Below are 22569 nucleotides of genomic sequence, written 5' to 3'. Positions count from 1 at the left end.
TACAAACACATTTTATACAGGCTAAATTTAAATATACAAATAATTACAGAGGGCTAAATTAAAAACATTCAAATAAAATTTAAACAAATATTATACAGTTAGGATGTTTAAAATATATGCATGCATGCATGTATTTAAATATTTTGACATACACACATTCATTTGTTTAATCACATTTTGGGAATTATTTATATACGATTTTAAAAATAGCTTTATTTCAATACAAACTACAATACTTTAAAGTAATAAACTACAACACAGTTACGTTGTGCTAGATTTTGTTATTATAATTAATTAATTTAAAATCATTTTACGATTTTAGTTGTATTTTTAAAAAAAAACTACTTGCTAGAATTGCCTCCGTTTCATGTTTTGAATTTTCTTTGTTTTTAGTTTGTTGGGGTATTAATTACTTGCTAATAAATTCGTACAATAATTTGTTTAACTTGTTTCCTAAAAATAGTTTAAGATTCACCTTGAAAATATGAATTTTGCATGAGATACAATTTATCAATGGGATTTATAAGGCTGTTATTTAAATTGGCTAAAATATCTTGAGGATTGGAGTTGTGATGGTGACCCGATGACGAGGACGATTGCAATTCCAAGTTGTTAAGTGATAATGAATCGGCATCATCATCTAAATGATCGAAATTGCTGCCATCTAAAGAAAGATCTGAACTGCAGAAACTATCATTTGAATTGGCGGGATAGTCTAAAAGAGAGAAATAAATAATTAATTAATTGTTTTTTCTTTTTCAAAGATAAAATAAGAAAAAAACACTTACCATCTGGTGAAAAAGGTAGATTTGGATTTAATGGTTGCGTGGCATATGAACTATCCATGCCCAAATAACCATTTTCACTACCCGAAGCTGAACCACCCTCCTGTTTAATACCCTCCTTATCCAATTTATCCTTGTCTTTGTCGTCTCCTCCATTGCCGCTACCGCCACGACTATTTTTAGCTTTACGCTGTATCTTCTTCATTTTGGCTCTTTGGTTTTGGAACCACACTTGCACCACTCTCACCGACAGCCCGGTGTCTTTGGCCAAAGCTTCTCTTACTTTACGACACGGTTTGGGCGACTGTTCAAATGAGGCCTTGAATTGTTTGCGTTGCTGTGAGGTCAATATTGTTCGCGGTCTCTTGGGCCCTCTACGACCATCTCTGGGTCTCATTAGATCATCTTCATCTAAGCCCAAATAACCACAATGTTGGGCAGCCGCGGCCGCTAAAAACATTTCCTTTTCCAGATCATGTCTAAAACAAATTATTTGACCGTCCCTTAACAGAAATTGTTCGCCTTTTTGCAGGGGAATGCGACAGGCCACACAAACGAAACAGGACAAATGAAATATTAAATTGTTTAGGGGACGCATGACCATGTCTTGAGGCAGTATGGGATGACAGCAAGCGGCACATTTGAAGGAGAATAATCTAGAAATTAAAGAAAATAAACACTGTTGAAATGTATGTTTCAAATAAATGTTTAAAAGAAGGGACCGTAAATAACGGTTATACACAAATCCAATAGATTCGTATAGCATGCTCTTTCAGAATCTATGGTGATATTAAAATAATGATCAGAACTCCACAGTTAACAGTTATTTTTCAACATGAAAATAAAAGTTCTCATGAAACTCTTAAAAAAAGAGTTTTAAATAGTCGTCATAAAAAAACTCATTTGAGGAATTTTATTTTTCCCGTCAGAAAAAAAACTAATTTGAGGAGTTTTATTTTTTCCGTCTGAAAATAAAACTCTTTTCGTTTATTTTCTACTTTTTTCAGTATCATTCTTTATTGAGTCTGTCTGATATAATTTTATATGTTTAAAAAAAAACAACAATTTAACAATAGACACAATAGCAAATTAAAATCCCACTTGTTTTTATTTTAATGACAATTTATTCAAAAATCCTCATTATAAAACTCCTCAAATGAGTTTGTTTAAAACTAATTTAAAGCTAATTTTTCATGCGAACTTTTATTTTTACGTTGAATAATAATTGCTTTAGATGTATTTTTATTTTTAAAGTCACAAAATAACTGTTATAAAATAACTGTTTTGATATCACTTATAACCGTGTTGGTACATCTGATTTCATGGGCCAAAATGTAAGAAACCTTATGTTGCAGTTAGTTTTCTTTTATTTAATTGTTTTGCACTTACCTTTCGTAGTCCATTTTGCAATAGAGCTTGCCATTGCGCGTATAACAAGTCTGATGCAGTTGCATACCACAATAGCAACAGGCCAAACAACTTTCATGCCAATTCGTATCGCCCACATTCATAAGATAACGATCATGGATTTTCTGGCCACAGCCTTCACACACCTCAAAATTTTTCTCGCATTTTATTTGATCGACACCTAAAATACAAAATTTTAACAGATATTAATATCTAAAGCATATACTAAATAAAATAGTAAAAAATTAAGGCAATACCATAAAACATATAAGTACTAGTACATATTTTGCTAAATATACTCGAATTTATGCTAAGTTTCCTTTTGAAAAATTACTGTTATTCAAATTTTCAAAATTTTTATTTATTTTTATTATTATTTTTTGTTTAATAAAACCATTGATTTATTATCATTATTGTTCGCTCTTTTTGTTTATTTTTTGTGATAGATTTTGTTGCCACAATTCAAATATGATTTACTAAGCATATCAATAAATCGTTAGTTTTGTTTTTGTTTTTGTGTTCTCTCGCTTTTTTATGGTTATTATTGTTGTTGGTTTTGTGTTGATAGAATTTCACTACAATAAAAATGCGCTTTTTTCTATGAATTTTATTGCACACACTAAGTTTTTGAAGTGTTTGTGTGTACGAGTGTGTGTTAGCATATTATTCTAAACGTACAACACACACATAAATCAAAATGCCAAAGACTCTTGAGCTCGTATTTTACAGTTAAGCCCCCTCTAATACTAGAGAAGTTCTCTTTTATTTTTATTTTGTTTTTTTTTTGTATACATTTTATGTACATATTTTGTTTGTATACAAAAGCTCAACCATCCTTGCCCCCTAATACGAACTTGCACAACCACCAACTACTACACACTTCTTATTTCTCTCCTTCCTCTCCTATTCATTGTTTAAATTCTCCTAACTCTCATATATTTTATTTTAACAAGTGTGTATGAGTTTATTCATACAAGTACTTGTTCTACGAGAAGTTGCACTTGTTGGTTTGGTTTTGGTGTTACGATTACCCAACATATACTATTTTTATTTCTCAGTCATCGTTTAACATTTATTGATAAATAAAAACTGGAATTACTATCTCATAAAAGTTATAAAAATTGCTATATATTTTGAAAGAAAAGGCGAAAAACCTGAACAGTCTTCTGGAGTCATGTAAATAATATTTAGAAAAATATTAATCATACTACTCGTAGGCCACTTAATGTTTGAATTTTGAAAATGGAATATCCCTGCAGTTCTACATTGACTACATAAGAAGTAATTGTCACTTCAGTGTCTTTAATTAATCTAGCGTGTAGGCACTTTACAAATTTTTTGGAACTACACTTTAAGAAGTACTTATTTTACCCCCAGAATTTACTTTTTTGGAAAGGCAATTGTCACTAAGTTTTTTTTTTGTAATCCGTATTGTGATTTATGTGGAGTCTTGCAATAAACACATTCACGGCAGCAGGCTACCGACTACGCGACTGTAAAAATCACTAGCAACAATTGCGTAACTTGGCTACAGCGGCATCGGTGGTCAAGTAGCCTTGAAGACGTGTTGTCGTTAAAATGTTAAAATAACTGGTCACATAGCTATGTAAATAACTAGTGGTGATGTCAATGGTAGGTAGAACAGCTGGGATATTTTGAAAGAATTATTCTAGAAAGATTTGCAAATTCTTTACAAAATACGCATATATCCAAAATGAATGAGATTTATCTTAAATAAATATCATTGTAATACGCAGTTTTGTATTGAAAATCAACATAATCGCATAAAACAAGTAAGAATGTATATTATGTCAAGAACGACTTGACAGACTTATGGACAGATCGTCTCAATATTTAGAAATGCGAATTCGGCTTATATTTTGCTGAATATATAAATAATAGAGTAAATTCATGAAGCTACTAGAAGGAAGATGGTGCTGTATAAATAATGGCAGCGGGTACAGTCGGTAGTCAGTTTATCCTAGGCGCAATTAGAGTTAACATCAACTACATTCTTGTACATTATAAAGTGTAATTTAAGTGTGTGTATTATTGTGAATTACAAATGTGTATTTATATAAAAACACATAGTGACTATTTAAACTTTTGTTGTGTAAATTTTAATAAATAAAGAGTAAATTTTAAACTACTAAACTGCTTTTATTTGCAATCGAAAGTATACGTTTTATCTAAAGGAAATAAGCCACCGTTTTTAAAAGGTAACAATAAAAAACGTAACAATATTTTAAAATTAAATTTATTTCAAAAACAAAAAAAAAAATGTCATGAAATATCAAATCTAAAATTACCTCATATAGTTTGAAATGCAAAAGTGTAAAGTAAGAACTTCTACCATAGACAACAACTAGATAGGTAACTGAGAGCCAAAAACCTAAGTCTGTTGTCAAAAACCTAATTCATGAAAATGTATTGCATGTATTTTGTTATTGTATCACCCGTATGTGTGAAAAGAGAGTAATTTTTCCATATATATTACTCTCTCCTTCCGTTCTATGTGTTTATTCTATGACTTCTACCTTCTAAATTATTTTGTTTTTGGTTCTGCTAAAGTGCTCTACATTGTGAATACCGCTAATATTTCTTTATACAAAATACGACCTATTGAAATATTTTCAAATTGTTTGCTGGGTTAAAATATCTACATTGAGTGTAGTTTTTTACTTTTTCATTGCATTTGTGTTATGTTTTATTCTTTTTGGAAGATTTCAGTTAGAGTTTTCAAAATAATCCTCTTTGTATTAAAGGTTGTAATTTTTTGTAATTTCTCTTATTTATAGTAAATTTTAAAGTAATATTTTTTAAAAAACAATCAAATTATGCAGTTAAAAAATTGATTTGTATTTTATTTATTGTATAATTTCAATAACTTATCATCACACAGTCAGTCAGTCATTGCAGTCATCACAAACAGATGGTGTCTCCAAATAAAATAAAAAGATTACTGCTTTTTTAAGGGTCTCACGTCGACAACAAAGTAAGTACACGAGTAAACTTTTTTTTTGAAGGGGAAAAAATGTTAATAAATACTTGTAATATTATAAAGAAATCATAAAGCGCGATTTGCTGTTTATAATAATATAGAAAAGTTAAGGTTCTTTTGCGTGTGTCGCAAACCATTATGATGGAATAAAAAATATATTCAAGATGTTGACTCTGAATTATATGTATATGTAGGTACAACAAAAAAATACAAAAAATTATTGAAATAAAATAATTGGGTGACATTTGTGTATCAATTTGAATGGCATGTTGTTTATCAGCATGGAATAAACAAACAGTATTAGGGAATAAATACGTTGTAAACTGCGTTGTAAAATGGAATTATTTTCAGGAATGGTAGATAAATATGACAATTTAAGACAAATTTCGAGTGCTACTTACTACAAAAAAAAAACAACAAAAAAAACAATAGAAAGAAATAAAGTATAGTGGGTCAAACCGGAATATATCATACCCTACACTGAGTATATCATCGAAATATCTTCAAAATTACGACCTGGACATTATTAAATCTATTTTAAGTTATTGGGCTAATATTTTTGGGTATTACCCTCCCTTCTATGCTGGTGTAGGGTATAAAAACTGAACTAATCGGACTAAAATGGTTCCCATTGTAACAAAAATTCAATGTGTGTTTTTTAAAATAGTCTGACTGGAAATCATACTGAGATTTTAAATTGAAACCCAAATAAATTTCTAGACCATAAATATAAACTTAAATTCTTGTATTTTTCGTACGTACTTCTTAAGATAGAACTGTTAGAAAAAATAGTGTTTTTTTCACTTTAAATATTTTATTTAAAATATACAAAACAAAAAACTTCTTTTTTTCTCTACAAATATGCTTATTTGATATTCTTTTTGTAGATTTTTTTTTTTAATTTAAAATATTTCATTTTTACAACTTTTGTTTGCACTTCCGTTTTATAGGAATAACACAACAAATACAAACAGACCAAAACATACATACAAATGCTAAATACACACACACATTTGCATAAACTCACAGTATAATATTTTTGATTACATTGAATCCTGTTTAGACAGCCTGAAGTTTCATGATTTATAACAAATAAACTCTACAAATATTCAAAAATCCGTATATAAGGAGTCGGGTGTACTCATACAGTTTGAGCTGAAAGTTTAGTAAAAATATGCTTTAGTTTTTCTCCATTTCTCTCGTATGAATTTTATTTTTATTTTTTTTAGAACATAACAACAAAATATGTTGTTGATTTTGTTGTATATTTGGTTTTTTTTTTGTTGTTGGTATTTTTTTGTAAAAATGCTTAAGGATTTCCGTCAATGATTTTTCCAATATATACATTGATATTTTGATTGATTGATGGCTTTATATTTTTGTACTATTGAACGCTATGCAAAATCTTTTTCTTAAATTTTATTAAACATTTAAAATTAATTCTTTTAAATTGATTTTGAAAATTAAAGAAAAATCTTTCTGTTTTAATTAAATATGCAGTGTAAAACACTTGATTTAGTTTATTAACAATAATTACCCAAAATAATATTATTAAATATTTATGCAACATCAAATACCTTTAAAACATATTCAAAATATGTATTTGTAAATATGCATATGTGTATATTAGGGTGGCACCAACCAAATTTATGTTGGCTGTTACCATTTGAGATTAAATTTTAATTCATTCTAAGGTAAAGTTTCTTAAAATTTTTGTCCTGGTGTTAGTTTAAAGTAAAGCCAGCTAAAAGGTCATTTTTCAAGATTTTTGTGAATTTTTTCATATTTCATCATGTGAATTTTGCAAAAAATATTAAAAGAAAATATAGTTGCTTAAAACAAGGTTGGCTACTGATTCATTTGAATTTGGAGAAGAATTCAGATACGGCATAGATAACACTTTTCAAATACCTTTCTCATGATACCAATATTATATGTTTCCTTTTGAAAGAAATATGAAAAAATTGTAAAAAAACCCTTATCATTTCCGTACAAACGGGCCTACCCTAATGTATATGCGTTATTGATTTACATTTTAATATTTAAATAATTTTATAAGGAATTTCAAAAATCTATAAATACATTTAAATGTGAATGTATGGCAGAAGGGACTGTAAACTCATTCGAATATTGTATTTATTTATAGCCGTATTGTTAGTTTTTGCGTGAAGATGTGTGTAAAGTTTCAAACATTGTTTTAGGAAATAAAATATACATAGTAATATTATTTTTGTTTGTGAATATTTTGGCAATGAACCTGAAAAACGATAGTGCAATTACTTTTTACTATGTGCTTTTAGATACACATGCAGTATGAAAATTAAAAGCTGAACATAGTTGAGAACAGTCAAATCTTGATTGGAATTTCTGTTAAGCATGATAATATTAAACTTCTATTTTTTAAGCCGCTAAATCGTCTTTCATTTCGCTGCTTTTGGATGAATCCTGCTTCTCTCAAACATTATGAAATTGCTGCTAGAGTAGCTCCCAATGATTTTCCAAGCTCTGGTTGAGTTTTACAACAATCTTCGTGGTGTAATGAATCCAATTCTTTGTATTCCGTATCAAAATCACCACTTCTGAACCGCACAAACACACTTTCTCGCACTTTGAAACCGATGTAACCCATTCACCATAAGCTTTGCAGAGCAATCGTTGTGCCTCAGCGGCATTTTTTTTGTTTTCTTTCAAATTAAAGAAGTAAAGTAAAAACGTTATTCTTTACACTATAATGTTCAATAACTAAGTGAGAATAAATGACAGATACATACATATATACCCATTTAAAATGGCATAAAGGTTATTAAAAACGAATACCGCGTTCAAAAAACGCCAAGTATTGTAAATCCCGCATTTTTAAGTCATACATCCAATATATTTTCTAATGAAATGACTTTGAATGTTTGAATTGAATTTGTTATTATAACCTTCACCAGGAGTGGCAAGGGTATATGTATATAAGTTTTGTAATTTCTACATTTTTCATTTGAGACCTCACAAAGTACAGTGGTGGCCACCAATTTAAGACAAATACTAGAATTTTTTTCATCAACTGAATTTTAAGTGCGATAGAGCCAAAATAAAAGGACCTCTAAGGATATGAAATTTATTATTAATGTTTCTAGTTTCTGAAAAATGTTTGGAAAAATCGGTAAAACATATATGGACAAGTAAAACATATTTGGTCTGAATATTTTATAATAATAAAATTATAATGATATAAATGTGAGAAAATATGTTTATTTAAAAAAAAAAATTTTTGGTCGAGTTGCAGAAAAAATTGTATGTGTTCATGGTGAATATGTATGAATTGACACAGTCGAATAAAACACACTTGTGTGTTAAAACAGTCCTCATGCATACATATTTGTGGAAATATTTGAAAAAATAATTGACAATTACATGGAATTTAGCAAACAATTTTTGTCTTAAATTCCTGGCCACCACTGTATATATATTCTGGATCGTTATAGATAGCGGAGGTAATATAGCCATGTCCGTCTGTGTGTTGAAATCAACTTGCCGAAGCCCCCGATCATCCCGCTCGTTTGCTATTTAAAATCGAGAAAATCGGTCCACAAATTGATGAGATGTAACGAAAAAACCAAGACAACCTCGATTTTTTACCTATTTTTGACATATATCTGGATTAATAAGTCATTAATATAGTCAATATGGATATCTAATGATAGATATTTCAAAGACCTTTGCAACGACGTATATAAGACTCGGAATAATATTTTTTAACCCGATTTTTTTTCACTAAATATTAAAAAAAAAAATGTTTAAAACTAAAACAAAATTTTTTGAGAATAAAAAAAAAATTTTAAATTTTAAAAAACAAGTGGAAAAAAATTTAAATTTTGTTTACCTAAAAATATTTAAAATTTGTATTTTAAAGTATAATTTTGATCCAATTTACTTGTTTGGAAAAGAATTATAGACATATCGCTCAACGTAATAATTAAAAAAGCCCAAATTTCGAGTTAATAGCACCATAGTAAATAAGTTGTGTTAATAACTGACAAAGTCTTGTGAACGTTTTGACATTTGTAACAATAAATCTATCATACTCCGAAATTATGAAAATTTTTATAAAATTTTGATAAAATAAACTGAAAGATTTTAACACTGAGAATGCTCACCAATTACTTCTAGGCTTCATATGATTTGCAACAAAATACCATTGAATTGATCTTGCATATTTTGGTATAATTGCATATTTTGCTTTTATATGCATATAATTTATTATAATGAATATCTGATAAATATTTGAATTGAAACTGTTTACAAAATAGTTTTTTATTAGTACCAGAACTTAAATGTTTTGTTTTGGTAAATGTGTTAAATTGTATAGTGCATTTATATCTGATTTTCTAGTTCATGTTTTAGCTGCATATTTCCGTTTTTTTTAGTATATGAAAAAAATCTCAGCTTATGACCCACTTGCGGCTCAATTACGAAATGACTGATGTAGGATTCTCCATAGGAGCGTAGTTACTTGCTAGATCAATGTTTTATTTAGCATGTTTTAATGTGAATTATTAAAATTTTGCTAAAATATTCATTAGCTTTATTTTGTTTATCAATACCAAATCATTTTACTGATTCATAGCTTAATTAATCCATATTGCACTGTAGTTATGAACTATTTGAATAAAATGTCTAAAACTATTAAACAATTTGGTAACAAAATGCCATGCACTTATTAGAAATATGTATGTATGTATGTGCGAATATCTGCATATTTAACTAGCTATCTATGTGTGTATGTATAATACATATACCTACGTACATATATCTATATCTATGTAATGTCCTTTTCAGATATGGTCGAATGAACACCAGCAAACATCTAACGGAAATAGTTAAAATACAATACATACCTAGACATGTTGTAGAAACATGTTAACTATTTAAGAGGATGTATCTGACAAAATTTTCAAAATTACCATTTTCTAATGCACACATGTTTAGATCAGAAGTTAAAGTAGACTTTGAGTTAGTTTAATTGTTTGAGAAAATTTAAATGGTGGCAATATTTATTTTTATTTAAAACCTTCCAAATAGCATAATAAATGCTGAGTAAAAAAATAAAAAAAACATTTGTATTTGGTTATCTATTTGTGTGTGTTTACTTGACTACGTCAAATTCATATTGCTTGGATTATTTTGATATTCGCCAAAATTTGCTACTATCTGATATTTATCACAAAAATTTCCTACAAATTATCCAAAATTTGACTACTGATTGACAGTGTCGTTGAAAATGTGATTGAAAGACGGGACAATCAAATATATAAAAAAAGACAATTGCTTTTTAATATTTTATTATCATTATTTAGCATAATTTAAGTTATTGTCTATCAGTTTTTTTGTTTATGTGTCCATAATAGTATTATTAATTACGAACTATAGTTTAGACGACTATTCATACACATGTCAATAAAAGTGGCTACACATAAATAAAGGTATCTATTTTTTTATAAAATTCTCTGCATGTGAAGTATATGTAGTCCTTATATTTTGTGTGTTTTTTTCTATATTTTATATTTTGTTTAACCATAAACTATTTGTTTATTAATCTTATCAAAAGTTTATCAATATTTTTTTTTCATAAGTTAAACGTTTAATCGTTTGTTATCTAAACTGTTTTATACTGAAGTGTAGGTTAGTTACCAAAAAAGGAAGGGTTGTTGTAATACTCATTTGATTATTTATCAACATCAACATCATCATGTCAAATATGTAAATACGTTTGTCATATTTCAAGTGCTTAAAGTGTAAATAGTATTTTCATCATAAGATACTCACTGCTGCTCCTATATAAATACATATATTGTTTTTGGAAGTTTGGGGGAGTTAGGTAGGATTAAAGCCACATTGTTATTAAAGGCTTTTCAAGTGGATTCTTAGAATTTGAATGTGAGTTCTATTTTCAGTTTGATGCGTAGGTAATTTATCATAATTATGACAGAAAAGAAATCATATTTAATAATAGTTTAGTAAACATGGAAACAGATTTTGCCAACTTTTATCTAATAATAGTTTTTTTTTCTTTATGGATTTGGAATATTAACAAAGTAGTTATTAGAGGTTTTCGTTAGTAGGCTTTTTACAAATTCAAAATTTTCCAAATATGGCAGGGCAAATTAAGGGCGATTTTAAAATATTAAATTTCAATTAAGCAAATCCAAACTGTTTTAAACTTTTAATGCTGTCGTTTTTAAATAGATATGAACAAAATCCTTAGTGGCTTTAAATAGAGTTTTCATTTGGAACAGTGGAACTTATATTTTTAATTGTATAAAACTTTAGCAGCAATTAATTTAAAAATTTTATTTAAGATGACTATCTTATATAATCAATATTGAGTTATTTGCCAATTACAATGTTGTGCTACATATAATGGGATCGTTCCTAATTCATTTGCTATATATCTTAAAGAAAAATTAAAATTTTAATGTAATAATATTCCAAGGTTTAATTTAACTCTTTGCGGTTTAGTGGTCACTTTACTAACCACCTTTTCTATAGTCTTTAAAACATAGTTTATTGGCATTTTGCTCAACAATTATGTTTTTTGAAGTCATCGTTTATGTTTTTCTTTGCAAAACTTTGCCGTCAGGATGCTGTGGTTAGATAAATAGATATATTCATTTGAAAATATTGTAAAAATCAATTTTTCTTTCACGCATTCAATAAAAAATGCACAGAATGTTTATTGTTAATTGAATTCAGTGTTACTTTGCTATTTCGTTTGTTTGGTCAGAAAATTTAGTCAAAAATATTCGATTTCCAAAAAATTTATGCGAAACGAAAATTTGTATCATAGTTATTTTTAATGCCAACCGCCAGGCTGGTTGGCTATTGGCAAACCCCTTTCCAAAAAAACCCTTGGAATTCGTTGATTTTTTTTTGTTTTGATTTATTTTTTTCTTACTTTTTATAATAAACTAACCTTGATTAACGTAAAAATGCAATTCATTTAATTTTAAACTTATACACAAACAAGTAAGGAAGTATGGTTGGTCAAGCCCGACCATATAATATAATTTTAAAATTTCAATAATTTTTATTTTTGAGTGATTTTCGGAAGTGGGCCTTATATTGGGTCTATGACCAATTATGGACCGATCACCATGAAATTATCACTCAGAAAGTGATTCTAAGTCGATCGATATACTTTAAGGTGGGTGTTAGACTAATATTTTTAAGCGTTACAAACATCTGCACAAACGCATTATACCCTCCCCACTATTATGGTGTAAGGGTATAAAAAGGAATACAAAACTGGTCCCGTAATTGGCTCCTCAGGGGTAGTGAGGTTACGGAACTACCATGAAATTAACCACATTTGTTTCAAATACATTGATAAATTTTCAAAATTTTTACACAATACTGCTTATTTTATGGGCCACGGAGAGTAAAAAATTCTCATTCTACCTGGTCTTACTTTTAGTCTAATTGATATTTTTAATGCAAAATATTTTGTGGAATACTTATTCATAAGTGTTTGTACAGATTTTAGTTTCAATCTGAAATTTACTGGAACAAAATAACCTTGCTCTGATAAGATATAAAACTGATCATTTCATTTTCGCATGAGAATAGCAATAATTTCTTCCATACGGATTTCTAATTAATAGTTTCGTTTATAGTTGATTATTTTGTTTTCTCGAGAGGAGAACAAGAATTTCTTTTACACAGATTTTTAATTAAATGTTTTATTTTCACAAGAGTAGAATGAGAAATATATCAAATATTCCCTAATTGTTTTGTTTCAAATTGCATAAATGATGTTCATAGTTAATTTGTTTTAAGAGTGATTTGCTCAATTTTGTTCTATTTTTAATCCTTTAAATAAAAATGGTATAATATTTATCCCGTGATTGCCGCTTTCGGCAGTTTGTTGCAGGTTAGGGAACTATTCCTGAACTAGACCACATTTGTTTCATATTCATTGAACAATTTTCAAAATTTTACCAGAATTGGCTCGTAATCCTCTTTACACGAGTTACGGGACTATAGAGAAATCGACAAAGATTTACCGCAGAGTAAAATTTTTTTATTTAATTGATATTTTTTACGCAAATTGTATTGTGCGAAATACTAATTCGTAAGTGTTTGTACAGATTTTGATTTTCTTAATTTTAAATGGCATCGTTCTTAAAAAAATCACATCTAATAAATAACTATTAAGCCAAAAATGCTTGATATTGATGAGAACCTAAAATGTTAGAAACATCGCCTCTCGGAGTCTCATCGGAAACTCGCCTCTCAAAGACCTAACTCAGTTGTCAAAAACCTAAGTTGTATTTCGAAAGCACGGCATTAGAAATTAAATGAATGAATGGAAAGTCAAACAAACAATTATTTTATAAAACTTATTTTATTTATTTCAATAAATAGATATTTAGTAGCAACCGAATTTCTTGCCAATCGAATGATTCGGTTGCACACAAACAATTGTTCGGCTCTATCAACTGAAAGTCAGTTGATAAAGAAGAATTTCAGTTGAAGCTGCCAATCTTTTGTTAACCCTTCTAAAATTTTGTAGCCACAACTATAAAATTCGGCCACTGAGTTAGAATCATTCGATTGGCAACAATGTCGGTTGCCATTACGAATCTGTTTATCTGTGTATCTATTCTTGCTTAATTACTTAAGGTGTAAAAATATTTTGTAATTTTCACCCGTACCTTTTAGGAAAATTTATCGGTATTTTACACCATAGATATCGATTTGTTAAAATTATGGGACTAATTCCCGCAGATAAATTTACCTAAAATGTAACTTGACATTAATTTCAAATCAAAATCTGTGGGTAAAAAATTACCAAATATTTTTACTCCATAAGTAACTATGCACTGATAGATAAATATTTGTTGAAATTACGGGCATAAGTCTAGGAATACTTCAAAGAATACAAAAATACACCAAATTACTGTGTTTGGTTTGAACCACAGTGCTTAAGAAATTCAGAAGCGCAAACAATTTTTCTAAATTTGTTAGGTTATTTTTACAAAAGCTCTAGGCTTTTTTTCTTTAAATAAATCATTAACACCTACAAAAATTAAATGAAATCCTGACTGATTTAGACTACATACTTTACTCGCTTTCAGGATTTTCTTTTCCTTTATCCATTAAACTGGTTAATAAAATGTTTAACATCTTTGTTAAAAGTTTGTGAGTAGAAAATTCACTCACAAACCCTTTTTTAACTTTGGCGAGCCTTTTATTTACAAACAAACACCTGGCAAAAGTATTTCAAATAAAAATTTTAACCAAGAAAATAAATTAAGGTAAAACATACCAACACCTAAAGTTTTAAACCAAAAATGTTTAAAGATACCAACAACAAACAACCAACAAAAAAAAAAACGCAAACTCACATAAAGATAAACAATTCAAAGATGCAGTTTAGTTTAAAAATGCAAAGGAAATGTGAGAAGTGGCGAACAGCCTGCCTAATTCAAGGTGAAGTGAAACACAATAAAAATTAAAGGAAACTTTTTGGCAACTTTTTAACTACTGTCTGTTAAAAGTCTGTGAAAATAGAGCAGGGATAGAAGAGTAAAATATGTATTACATGCGAACTAAAAATAGTAAAAGTTCAACAAAGAAAATAAAAGACAAAATGATAAAACTATTTTTGGAATACATACCTGTGCGTCCATTGCATTCTAAGGATAATTTTGAGCAAGATGAAAGTAGTGTAGCAGAATTTGTACAATTATTCGAGGATGCTGTTGATGCCGAGGAGGTGATGGAGACTGAGGCAGGAATGGCAGACGTAGCATTTTGTTGAGTCGTAGTAGAACAATTACTAGACGACGATGACTGCTGCTGCTGCTGTTGGTGTTTGCTGTTATGGCTGTTACTAATTGTTAAATGTAATGAGGTGGAATTGGAGGTGGAGGCGGATAGTGAGGAGGAGGAGGATGTGGTGTTAGAGGTTTCTGGGTTAACATCATTACTTGTAGTCGTGGCAGAAGGTAGACATGAAGTTTGTGCTGTTAATGAAGCTATTGAGCAGGTGTTTAAGGAATTATTATGATTTTGTGGCGGACATGCTGCTTGGCTGGGTGAGGCAATCATTTGCTGTTGTTGTGAATTTGTCTGCTGCTGATGTTGTTGTTGTTGCTGTTGTTGTTGTTGTAAGTGTTGTTGCTGCTGGTGAGTCATGGTGTTAATGCTGTTTATATTTTGTGGGGCAGGATTATCCAAAAATCTGGCACCACCATGATTTTGCTGATGAGGATACAATGAAGCGCCATGATTTAAATTTGTAGGCATGGGATAAAATTCCAACATTTTAAGAAATATAATAAATATATTCTGTTTTTTTATAATTGACTTGTTTCGTTTTTTTTTTGCACTAAACTTTTTTACAAATTGTAATATTTTTATGCACAAATTCCATTTATAAGTGTAATTATTCCTTTTGATTTATACCTATAATATTTTTAAAGATTTCTTTTTTCAAGTTTTAGGTTTTTGTTTTCTCACAACTTTAAAAACACTTTGAATAATTTTCGTAAAATCGTTTAATTTCTTAATACGTTCTGTGTATATATTCTTTTTTTGAAATTTTACTCCGCGTCGTTCAACCGTTTTCATGTGCTGTCGTTTAACAAATGATCGACAATCAGAAAAATCAAAGCATTTTTACTTCGTTTGTGTACATTTGTGGGTCTCTGTCTGTCTGCGTGTATATTTGTCCATCAAACCGACAAAATTCCAATTGCAATGTAAAACCTCAACTAGAATTCAACCCTCTCAGAAAAAGGAACAAAAACAAAAAAGAATCAGCAAAACAGTTGTTGTTGTCATTTATTTTTCACTTCATTTCATAATTCCCTTTGATGAAAATATAGTCCACACAATACAACCACTCAATTGTGAGTGCTCTCAAAAAAATCCCTAAAATTCCAACCCCCTTTCATTCATTCAATCGTAGTGATAATAAGGGTTTGTATTTTCTAATGCCACACATTCTCTTTTTTTTGCGTTTATGCGCAGTGATATTATACTCAAACTTCTTTCTATTGCATAGAAAATTTCTCCTCTTGCTAAATTGCACTCATCTGTGTTTTCTCTCCACAGCTCTGTTTAAAAGAAATGGTGAAATAAAATAGTTATTGAATTCAAACGTTAGAGTATAAATAGTTAACCTAATTGTTTTTGTTGTTCTATGAGTACATGTTCTTCTACTAACTTTTTGATGATCATGTCAACAATTTATTAAAACGAAAATATTTCTTTTCGTAAGAATATAGTTGCCAATAACTGATAAATTCACTGAAATTTTTTGTTGGGGAATAAGCTACTTCCTATGCGCATTTCAATGGTTGCTTAGGCCAGATCAAAAACTAAAATTTCTCATTTTACTTCATTTTAACGTATGTGCATGTACAAATCTATATAAAGATATAAGTTTTTGTTCGTAATAGTGTTTTGGTTTTGGAGCCACTTCCTTAGTTATATATTTTAGTCAACTAAATTAAATACTATGTCGTGTTTATAAACCAGTTAAACCGAAAATCGGATTTTCTTCTAAATTTCGGTTGTTTGCGGTTAACCGGTTTTTATCACACAGTTAAACGGTTTTTAAAATTTAGCACTAAAATCAATAAATGTCATGTTTTGCTAAATTTTGTATTTATATTCAATGTTTTGCACAATATACCAAACATTGACTCTGGTTTAAAATCTGAACTGCTGATATATAAAGCCCTTTCAATACAATTAATCAAGCATTACAATTGTTGAAAATAGCAGAGGACGATGATTCATGTACATATAAATCATTATCTTTTTTTGCATAAATTTGACTGATTAGTGTGTTTTGTTCTTTACATTTTATTTTATTAATCATTATTAAAATTTATTAATTATTTTCAAGTTTTTAGCTTTTATTTTGAAACATTCACAGAAAAAAATTACGTTAAATTAATTTTCATATTAATTACCATATTCGTTAATACAATTAATTTTTTAATTAAAAATACGGTTTTATGTCTGGCCTATTATACTGGAATTTTTTCAAGCGAATCAGTTGCATTCAGTACAGGTTCCGAATCTATAGGATAGTATCTATATTTTTTAATCTCGATTACCGTTAGTTCTAAAATACCGTTACGGACATATCTTCAATTAGTTACCGTAACAGTCGAAAGTCTAAAAAATCTAAGAAAACATAGTAATACCATCTTGGTGAATTATTGTAAATTTTATTTAAGTTTAATTTTAATTAAGTCATGCTAAAATTATCATTGCACTGTATTTTTTTTTGGAAATTTTTAATTTAAAAAGATTCGATAGCTCGTGAGCTGCTTTTGAGTTAATTTGTGCTTGGGTTCGTAGTTGTTATTTAAAAAAAATTACCAAAAATTCAGTTCTTATCTTAATATCAAGACATTTTTTATTTAGATAGTATTTGAAAATATCTACAAAAGACCTCGCTTACATGTCTGGGTTATGTAATTTACTTAAAGAGATATTATATTTGGTCATCCAAAATTGGCCAAGTGTAAAGAAAAATTTCAGATTTATCTAAATAGTTCTAAAACAGGAAAGATCCAATTATAAAAAAAATATTTTTGAAAGGCTTTAATACATACATAGTTTAAATAGATTAAAAGTTAATAAAATATCACAAGGCAGATCGTCCTCTTCTATGAAAAAACTATAAATATCTGTTTTTGGAATGTCTGTATTTAGGTGAAGACAATGGCAAGGTTAACCCATTGAATAAAATACCTTTCGATCATATAATTTAAAAATATTTTTTTCAGATATTTATCTTAATTCGTTCTAATTTTTAAATGTTCTTCACAAAAATCTCAAAATCATGAAATTTCAGTTATTTTTTTTTTAAACAAAAAGCTGCAATTTTTCAAAATAATTCGAACAGAAAATTGCAGCAAGAATTTAAACAATTGAATAGAAGCTTAAAGGGCCCATTTTGAAAAAAAACGTCAAAAATAGTTTTTGATTTCTTAAAAAATATGTAAAAATTTGTTGTTATTTTCTTCGAAAGAACGAAGAATAACTATCTAAACTATTTGGGACACATTTTGGTAAGAACAATAGGTAATTAGTTAAATGGATGAGAAAAAACACCTGTTTGGCCAAAATGTCAAATTTTGACCCCTCATACTCAGAGAGTTCTTCGCCGATCTTGTTGAAAAATGTGTCTAACCTTGGTGCTAATTTCATCCCGATCTGAAGACATCGATTTCAAAAGTTGGTTCGCCCCATATATGTATTTATTTTATTTAAATAAGACCCCTTTCCTGTTGACACGCTACGTGCCACATTGGCCATTTTGCTAGATCGATTTGAGGTCGTTCGATTTGGCCCCGTTATGTATTTTCTTGTGGGGTTTTCTTAAGTCGCAGGTCTATGCGAATAAGCCATCGTCAAATTAAGGCTGATACCTGCGACTTAAGAAACCCCCACTAGAAAATGTGTAACAGTGCCGAATCGCACGATCTCAAATCGATCGTGCATAATGAAACTTGTTGAAACCAAATCTCGTTGGTGTCCATATCACTCAATTCAGGTCAAAAGAAATTGATAATCATCGACCTATAGCGCTAGCCGTTGCCGGTAATGTCCTGGAAAACGTCCGCCAGCCCAAAATCGACACAGTGACTTTTTTGGGATGCTTTGGAAGCTCTTGGATCTCATATGGTTTATTGTCGTCCCAAATTTGACAATTTTTTTTGTTGACATATCCATTCATCCAGAATTTGGCCTCATAGCTGACGATGATTTTTAGATGAAAAACTATTTATTCAACAATAAAGCCGCTATCAATTGTCAATGTTCGGAAGTTCTTATTGAAAGATCCTTTATAAATGTTGGTATCAAAATTTAATCACGATACATTTTTTAATAGCTTTTTTTAAAAATTGTATACTTTTTGGTTTTTGTAATATTAACCGAAAAAGTACAATTTTTAAATTTCATTTGGCATCCCTTTCAAGAAGCTTCAAAATGGACTTTACAGATTTGGGTCAGGATTAAGTTGTTATGCTTTCTAGAAATCAGGTAACACTAATGATCATATACTGCTATAAGATAAAATCAATGATTTAAGACTGTTTTAAAAAACGAACATTTGATCCACTACTATTCATATGCAACTGTTTCTAATATTTAAATTGGTATTACAAAGTAGCAATCTTATATTCGGCTTTATTTCTATGTTTATTGTTTAATATATTTATGTAAATTATTTGTAATAGTTTAGAAACATTATTAATGTTTTCAACTGATCACATTACTGTGTCAACGGGAATTGTTGTGTTTTATTTCAACACGGATACAATACACCACAAATGAGTTAAAAATCACTTCCTATGAACAATTTTCAAAACTCCGGAGACTTTTCGGGGCGATAATAGTACTTTTTCATTATTCCCACAACAATTGAGTTAAATTACTCAAACACATGCTGTATTAAGTGATTTGTTACAAATGCTCTCACCAGAGAGAACACGCCTTTTCTTTATTTTGATTGGTTGTTTTTTTGTTTTTTTTGCTTTTCAACTTCCCCTGAGTCAATGATTAACTGTAATTCACCATTAAACACACCATTTTTCCATGAATGTTATTTATGTGGTTGTTGTTGTTGGTTGAACGACTGTTGTTGTTGTCGTTTGTTTTTGTGTGTGTGTTTAATATCCTTTTGAGCATGTCCCTCAATTGTATGACGACAGACGACACAATAATAATGCACAAAAAACAAACGGCAACAACAACAACAACATTAATACGATGCAATAAGAACAAAAACAACTACATATAACAATAACAAAGGTAAAAGAAGAAAAAGAAGAGCAAAAACCAGTTCTAGTAAAAATTTGAATTTTGTTTATTTGTTGGCTTTATGCTTCACTGACTTTTTAATGGGCATTGGTTCGGGTTCTTTTGGCTTTTCATTCGCATTCATTCAAGCATTTACAACAAGATCGTACTTTAAACGTTTTTTGCTTTATTTTTTGGTCGAAATGCTAACAATAAAAGCATAAAATAACAACAAAAAAACATATTTTTTTTGAGAGAAAAAACTTTTACAAACGACATTTGAGTATGTCATCATCATTGTCATTTAGAATCCTTGTGAGTGTTTGTGTTGTTGCTGTTTGACATTATTTTGTTACTGGACATTTTTGTTGTTTTTTTTTTATCAACTTTTACAAAGTAAAGGAAGTTTGTAAACGATTTTAAGGCAAAAACTAAAATAAAATGGTGGCCTTGCTTCAGTTTCATCTTTCTTGTTTCTGTAGTACTTTTTCCTTTTCTTTTTATTCGGTTTCATCGTTTGACTTTTCCTTCTTGAAAGTTTTTCTTATTTTATTTGTTTTACTGTTTTTTGTTGTTGTTGTTCTGTTCTATTTTGTTTTTATTTGTTTATTTATTTTTGCTTGTATTTTTGCGGCTGTATGCTTGAGAGGCTTCCAAAAAGAACCAACAAAAACAAACTAAGAAAATATCCTCAAGTATGACTTAAATTGCTGAGAACGAAACAGGGTCACTGGAATATTGTTAAACTTAAAACATTAGTTGATTGAATTGATTTGTCAATATTTTAAAATAATTTCAAATGTATAAATACGAACCAAAAGACGGGACTCATATTTACTTTTTTTATATTTATTTTGAATTAGAGTCAACTTGGATAATATTAACCAATGCCGCATCGGCTGTGAAGTTTGGAAATGTGTTTACAAGAGGACACATTTGGATTTCTCCCGAACATTACATAACCCAGGCCACATGTAAAAGAGAATGCGACAACAAATTTAATCGTTGGGCAATTATTTTAATACAATGCATTTCGATGCTCATTAGTACTGAGTCAGTACTCAATCTTTTTCCGGTACACAATACCAAAAATAACTACTCAATATTTTTAGAGTTGCATTTTTCACTACAACTCGGAAACAACGCGGAATTAGGTTGTACTTGTTAGTGAATTTAGATGAAACTTCCGAAAAATATTTCATAAGTTCAGAAGACTTATGAAATAGCAAAAAAGTTGTCGAATAATTTTTTTTATGGAAATTATGACCCAATAAACTCAGAACAGCCATCAGAAACTAATTTCCAAATTAAGTTTAGGAACCAGGTGCAAAAAGGTGAAGAGCGCCTCAGGGCATTGTTGACGGTTTAGGTGTAAACAAATATTTTTAAAAGGATTTTATTAAAAAACTGATGAAAAAATATATTAAATATTTAAAATTTTTTTTATTTTTTTTAAATTGTACATGCTAAAATTATGACATCACTCACAAAACAGCTGACAGAACAAAAACTAAAATTCAGAATGCAGGGTAATGTTAAAAAAACTGTAACTAAAGTCACAGTTAAATTTAAAACAACAAATTATAATTACTTTTTGAGATAATTGGTGTTTAGTAATGCATGTCTTGAGGCACTCTTGCGGGTTAGAGGGTTAAATTTAAGTCAAAATTATACATTTAATGTACTTGGAGTTTAATAAAATTACACTAATTTCCGAATGCATTTAAGAAAACGGCAGCATACCTTTTGTCTGATCACCCTGTATATAACAAATATTCCAAGAAGAAACTTGATTTTTTACCCCAAAAAAGTATAAATAAAACAAGTATAAAAGAAAAAAAAGAAGTTTTGTGCATGTGTACACTGTGAAAACGGAAGCTCAAAAGACAAACCAAACATGGCGCACTTCAACAATTTTTTTTTATTCCTTGCTACGACTTTTTATGCCATTTTGTTCATGTACAATTTTTTCTTGTAGTCCTTTCGTAAACGAGCAAGATGTAAACGTGTGTGTATGCATATCTATGACGATGTGTCACCGTGAGTTTGCAGGAAAATGTTTGTTTGCATTTGGTATGCAATACCAGTTCTTGTAGTAGAAGTCGACCCACAGTGGAACCGAATATAAACAATTGTGATAAATATGTATGTTTGTATTTAAGGAGAGGTCTCATATCTAACAATGCTATAATCCTAAGAGTCGGTTAAGCCGAACTGCCGCGCCGTGAAATATTATCACATTATGACAACCTTATGAATTGACCAAATATATCATTATTATATTTGTTTTTGCATGAAAAGAATAAAACTTGTACTTAAAACTAAAAAAAATCTTAATGCTTGATTTTGGTATTTCGAACGTTTGGGAAACGAAACGAAAATGATTTTTTTTTTTGGAATAAAAACGTTACATTAATAGATAGAAATGCATTTTAAATTCTTGAATTCAGTGATGCCTACTCGAAAAATTTAGTCCTAATAACGGAATTTTCTAGTTGTAGCTCCAAATTTTAGATGGGGCTACAAAAAGTTTAAGTTTATTATGGTGATCCTTAT

At 29.2% G+C, this 22569-nt stretch overlaps 1 protein-coding gene across 1 annotated transcript; it reads right to left on the bottom strand.

Moving 5' to 3' along the window:
• Positions 1-464: 464 nt before the first annotated feature.
• Lmx1a (LIM homeobox transcription factor 1 alpha) lies at positions 465-15537 on the bottom strand. The gene is made up of 4 exons (XM_065504916.1): positions 14862-15537; positions 2175-2373; positions 789-1441; positions 465-715 (listed from the first exon to the last, which is right to left on the bottom strand). The coding sequence occupies exons 1-4, from the start codon at positions 15508-15510 to the stop codon at positions 465-467; spliced, it is 1752 nt and encodes a 583-aa protein (XP_065360988.1). The 5' UTR covers positions 15511-15537.
• Between the last annotated feature and the right edge of the window lie 7032 nt (positions 15538-22569).

This window comes from Calliphora vicina, chromosome 3 (assembly GCF_958450345.1).
Source record: "Calliphora vicina chromosome 3, idCalVici1.1, whole genome shotgun sequence".
In the NCBI taxonomy this organism is placed as follows: Eukaryota; Metazoa; Arthropoda; class Insecta; order Diptera; family Calliphoridae; genus Calliphora; species Calliphora vicina.
The sequence above is the reverse complement of the archived record's forward strand: the minus strand, read 5'-3'. Positions and strand labels throughout refer to the sequence as shown.

Excerpts from the sequence above, each read along its gene's own strand:
- Lmx1a (XM_065504916.1), bottom strand. The coding sequence starts at position 15,510 with ATGTTGGAATTTTATCCCATGCCTACAAATTTAAATCATGGCGCTTCA. Across the intron at positions 2,374-14,861 it reads AGAATGCAATGGACGCACAG|GTGTCGATCAAATAAAATGC; the intron begins GTATGTATTCCA and ends TTTGTATTTTAG. Across the intron at positions 1,442-2,174 it reads TGCAAAATGGACTACGAAAG|ATTATTCTCCTTCAAATGTG; the intron begins GTAAGTGCAAAA and ends TTTAATTTCTAG.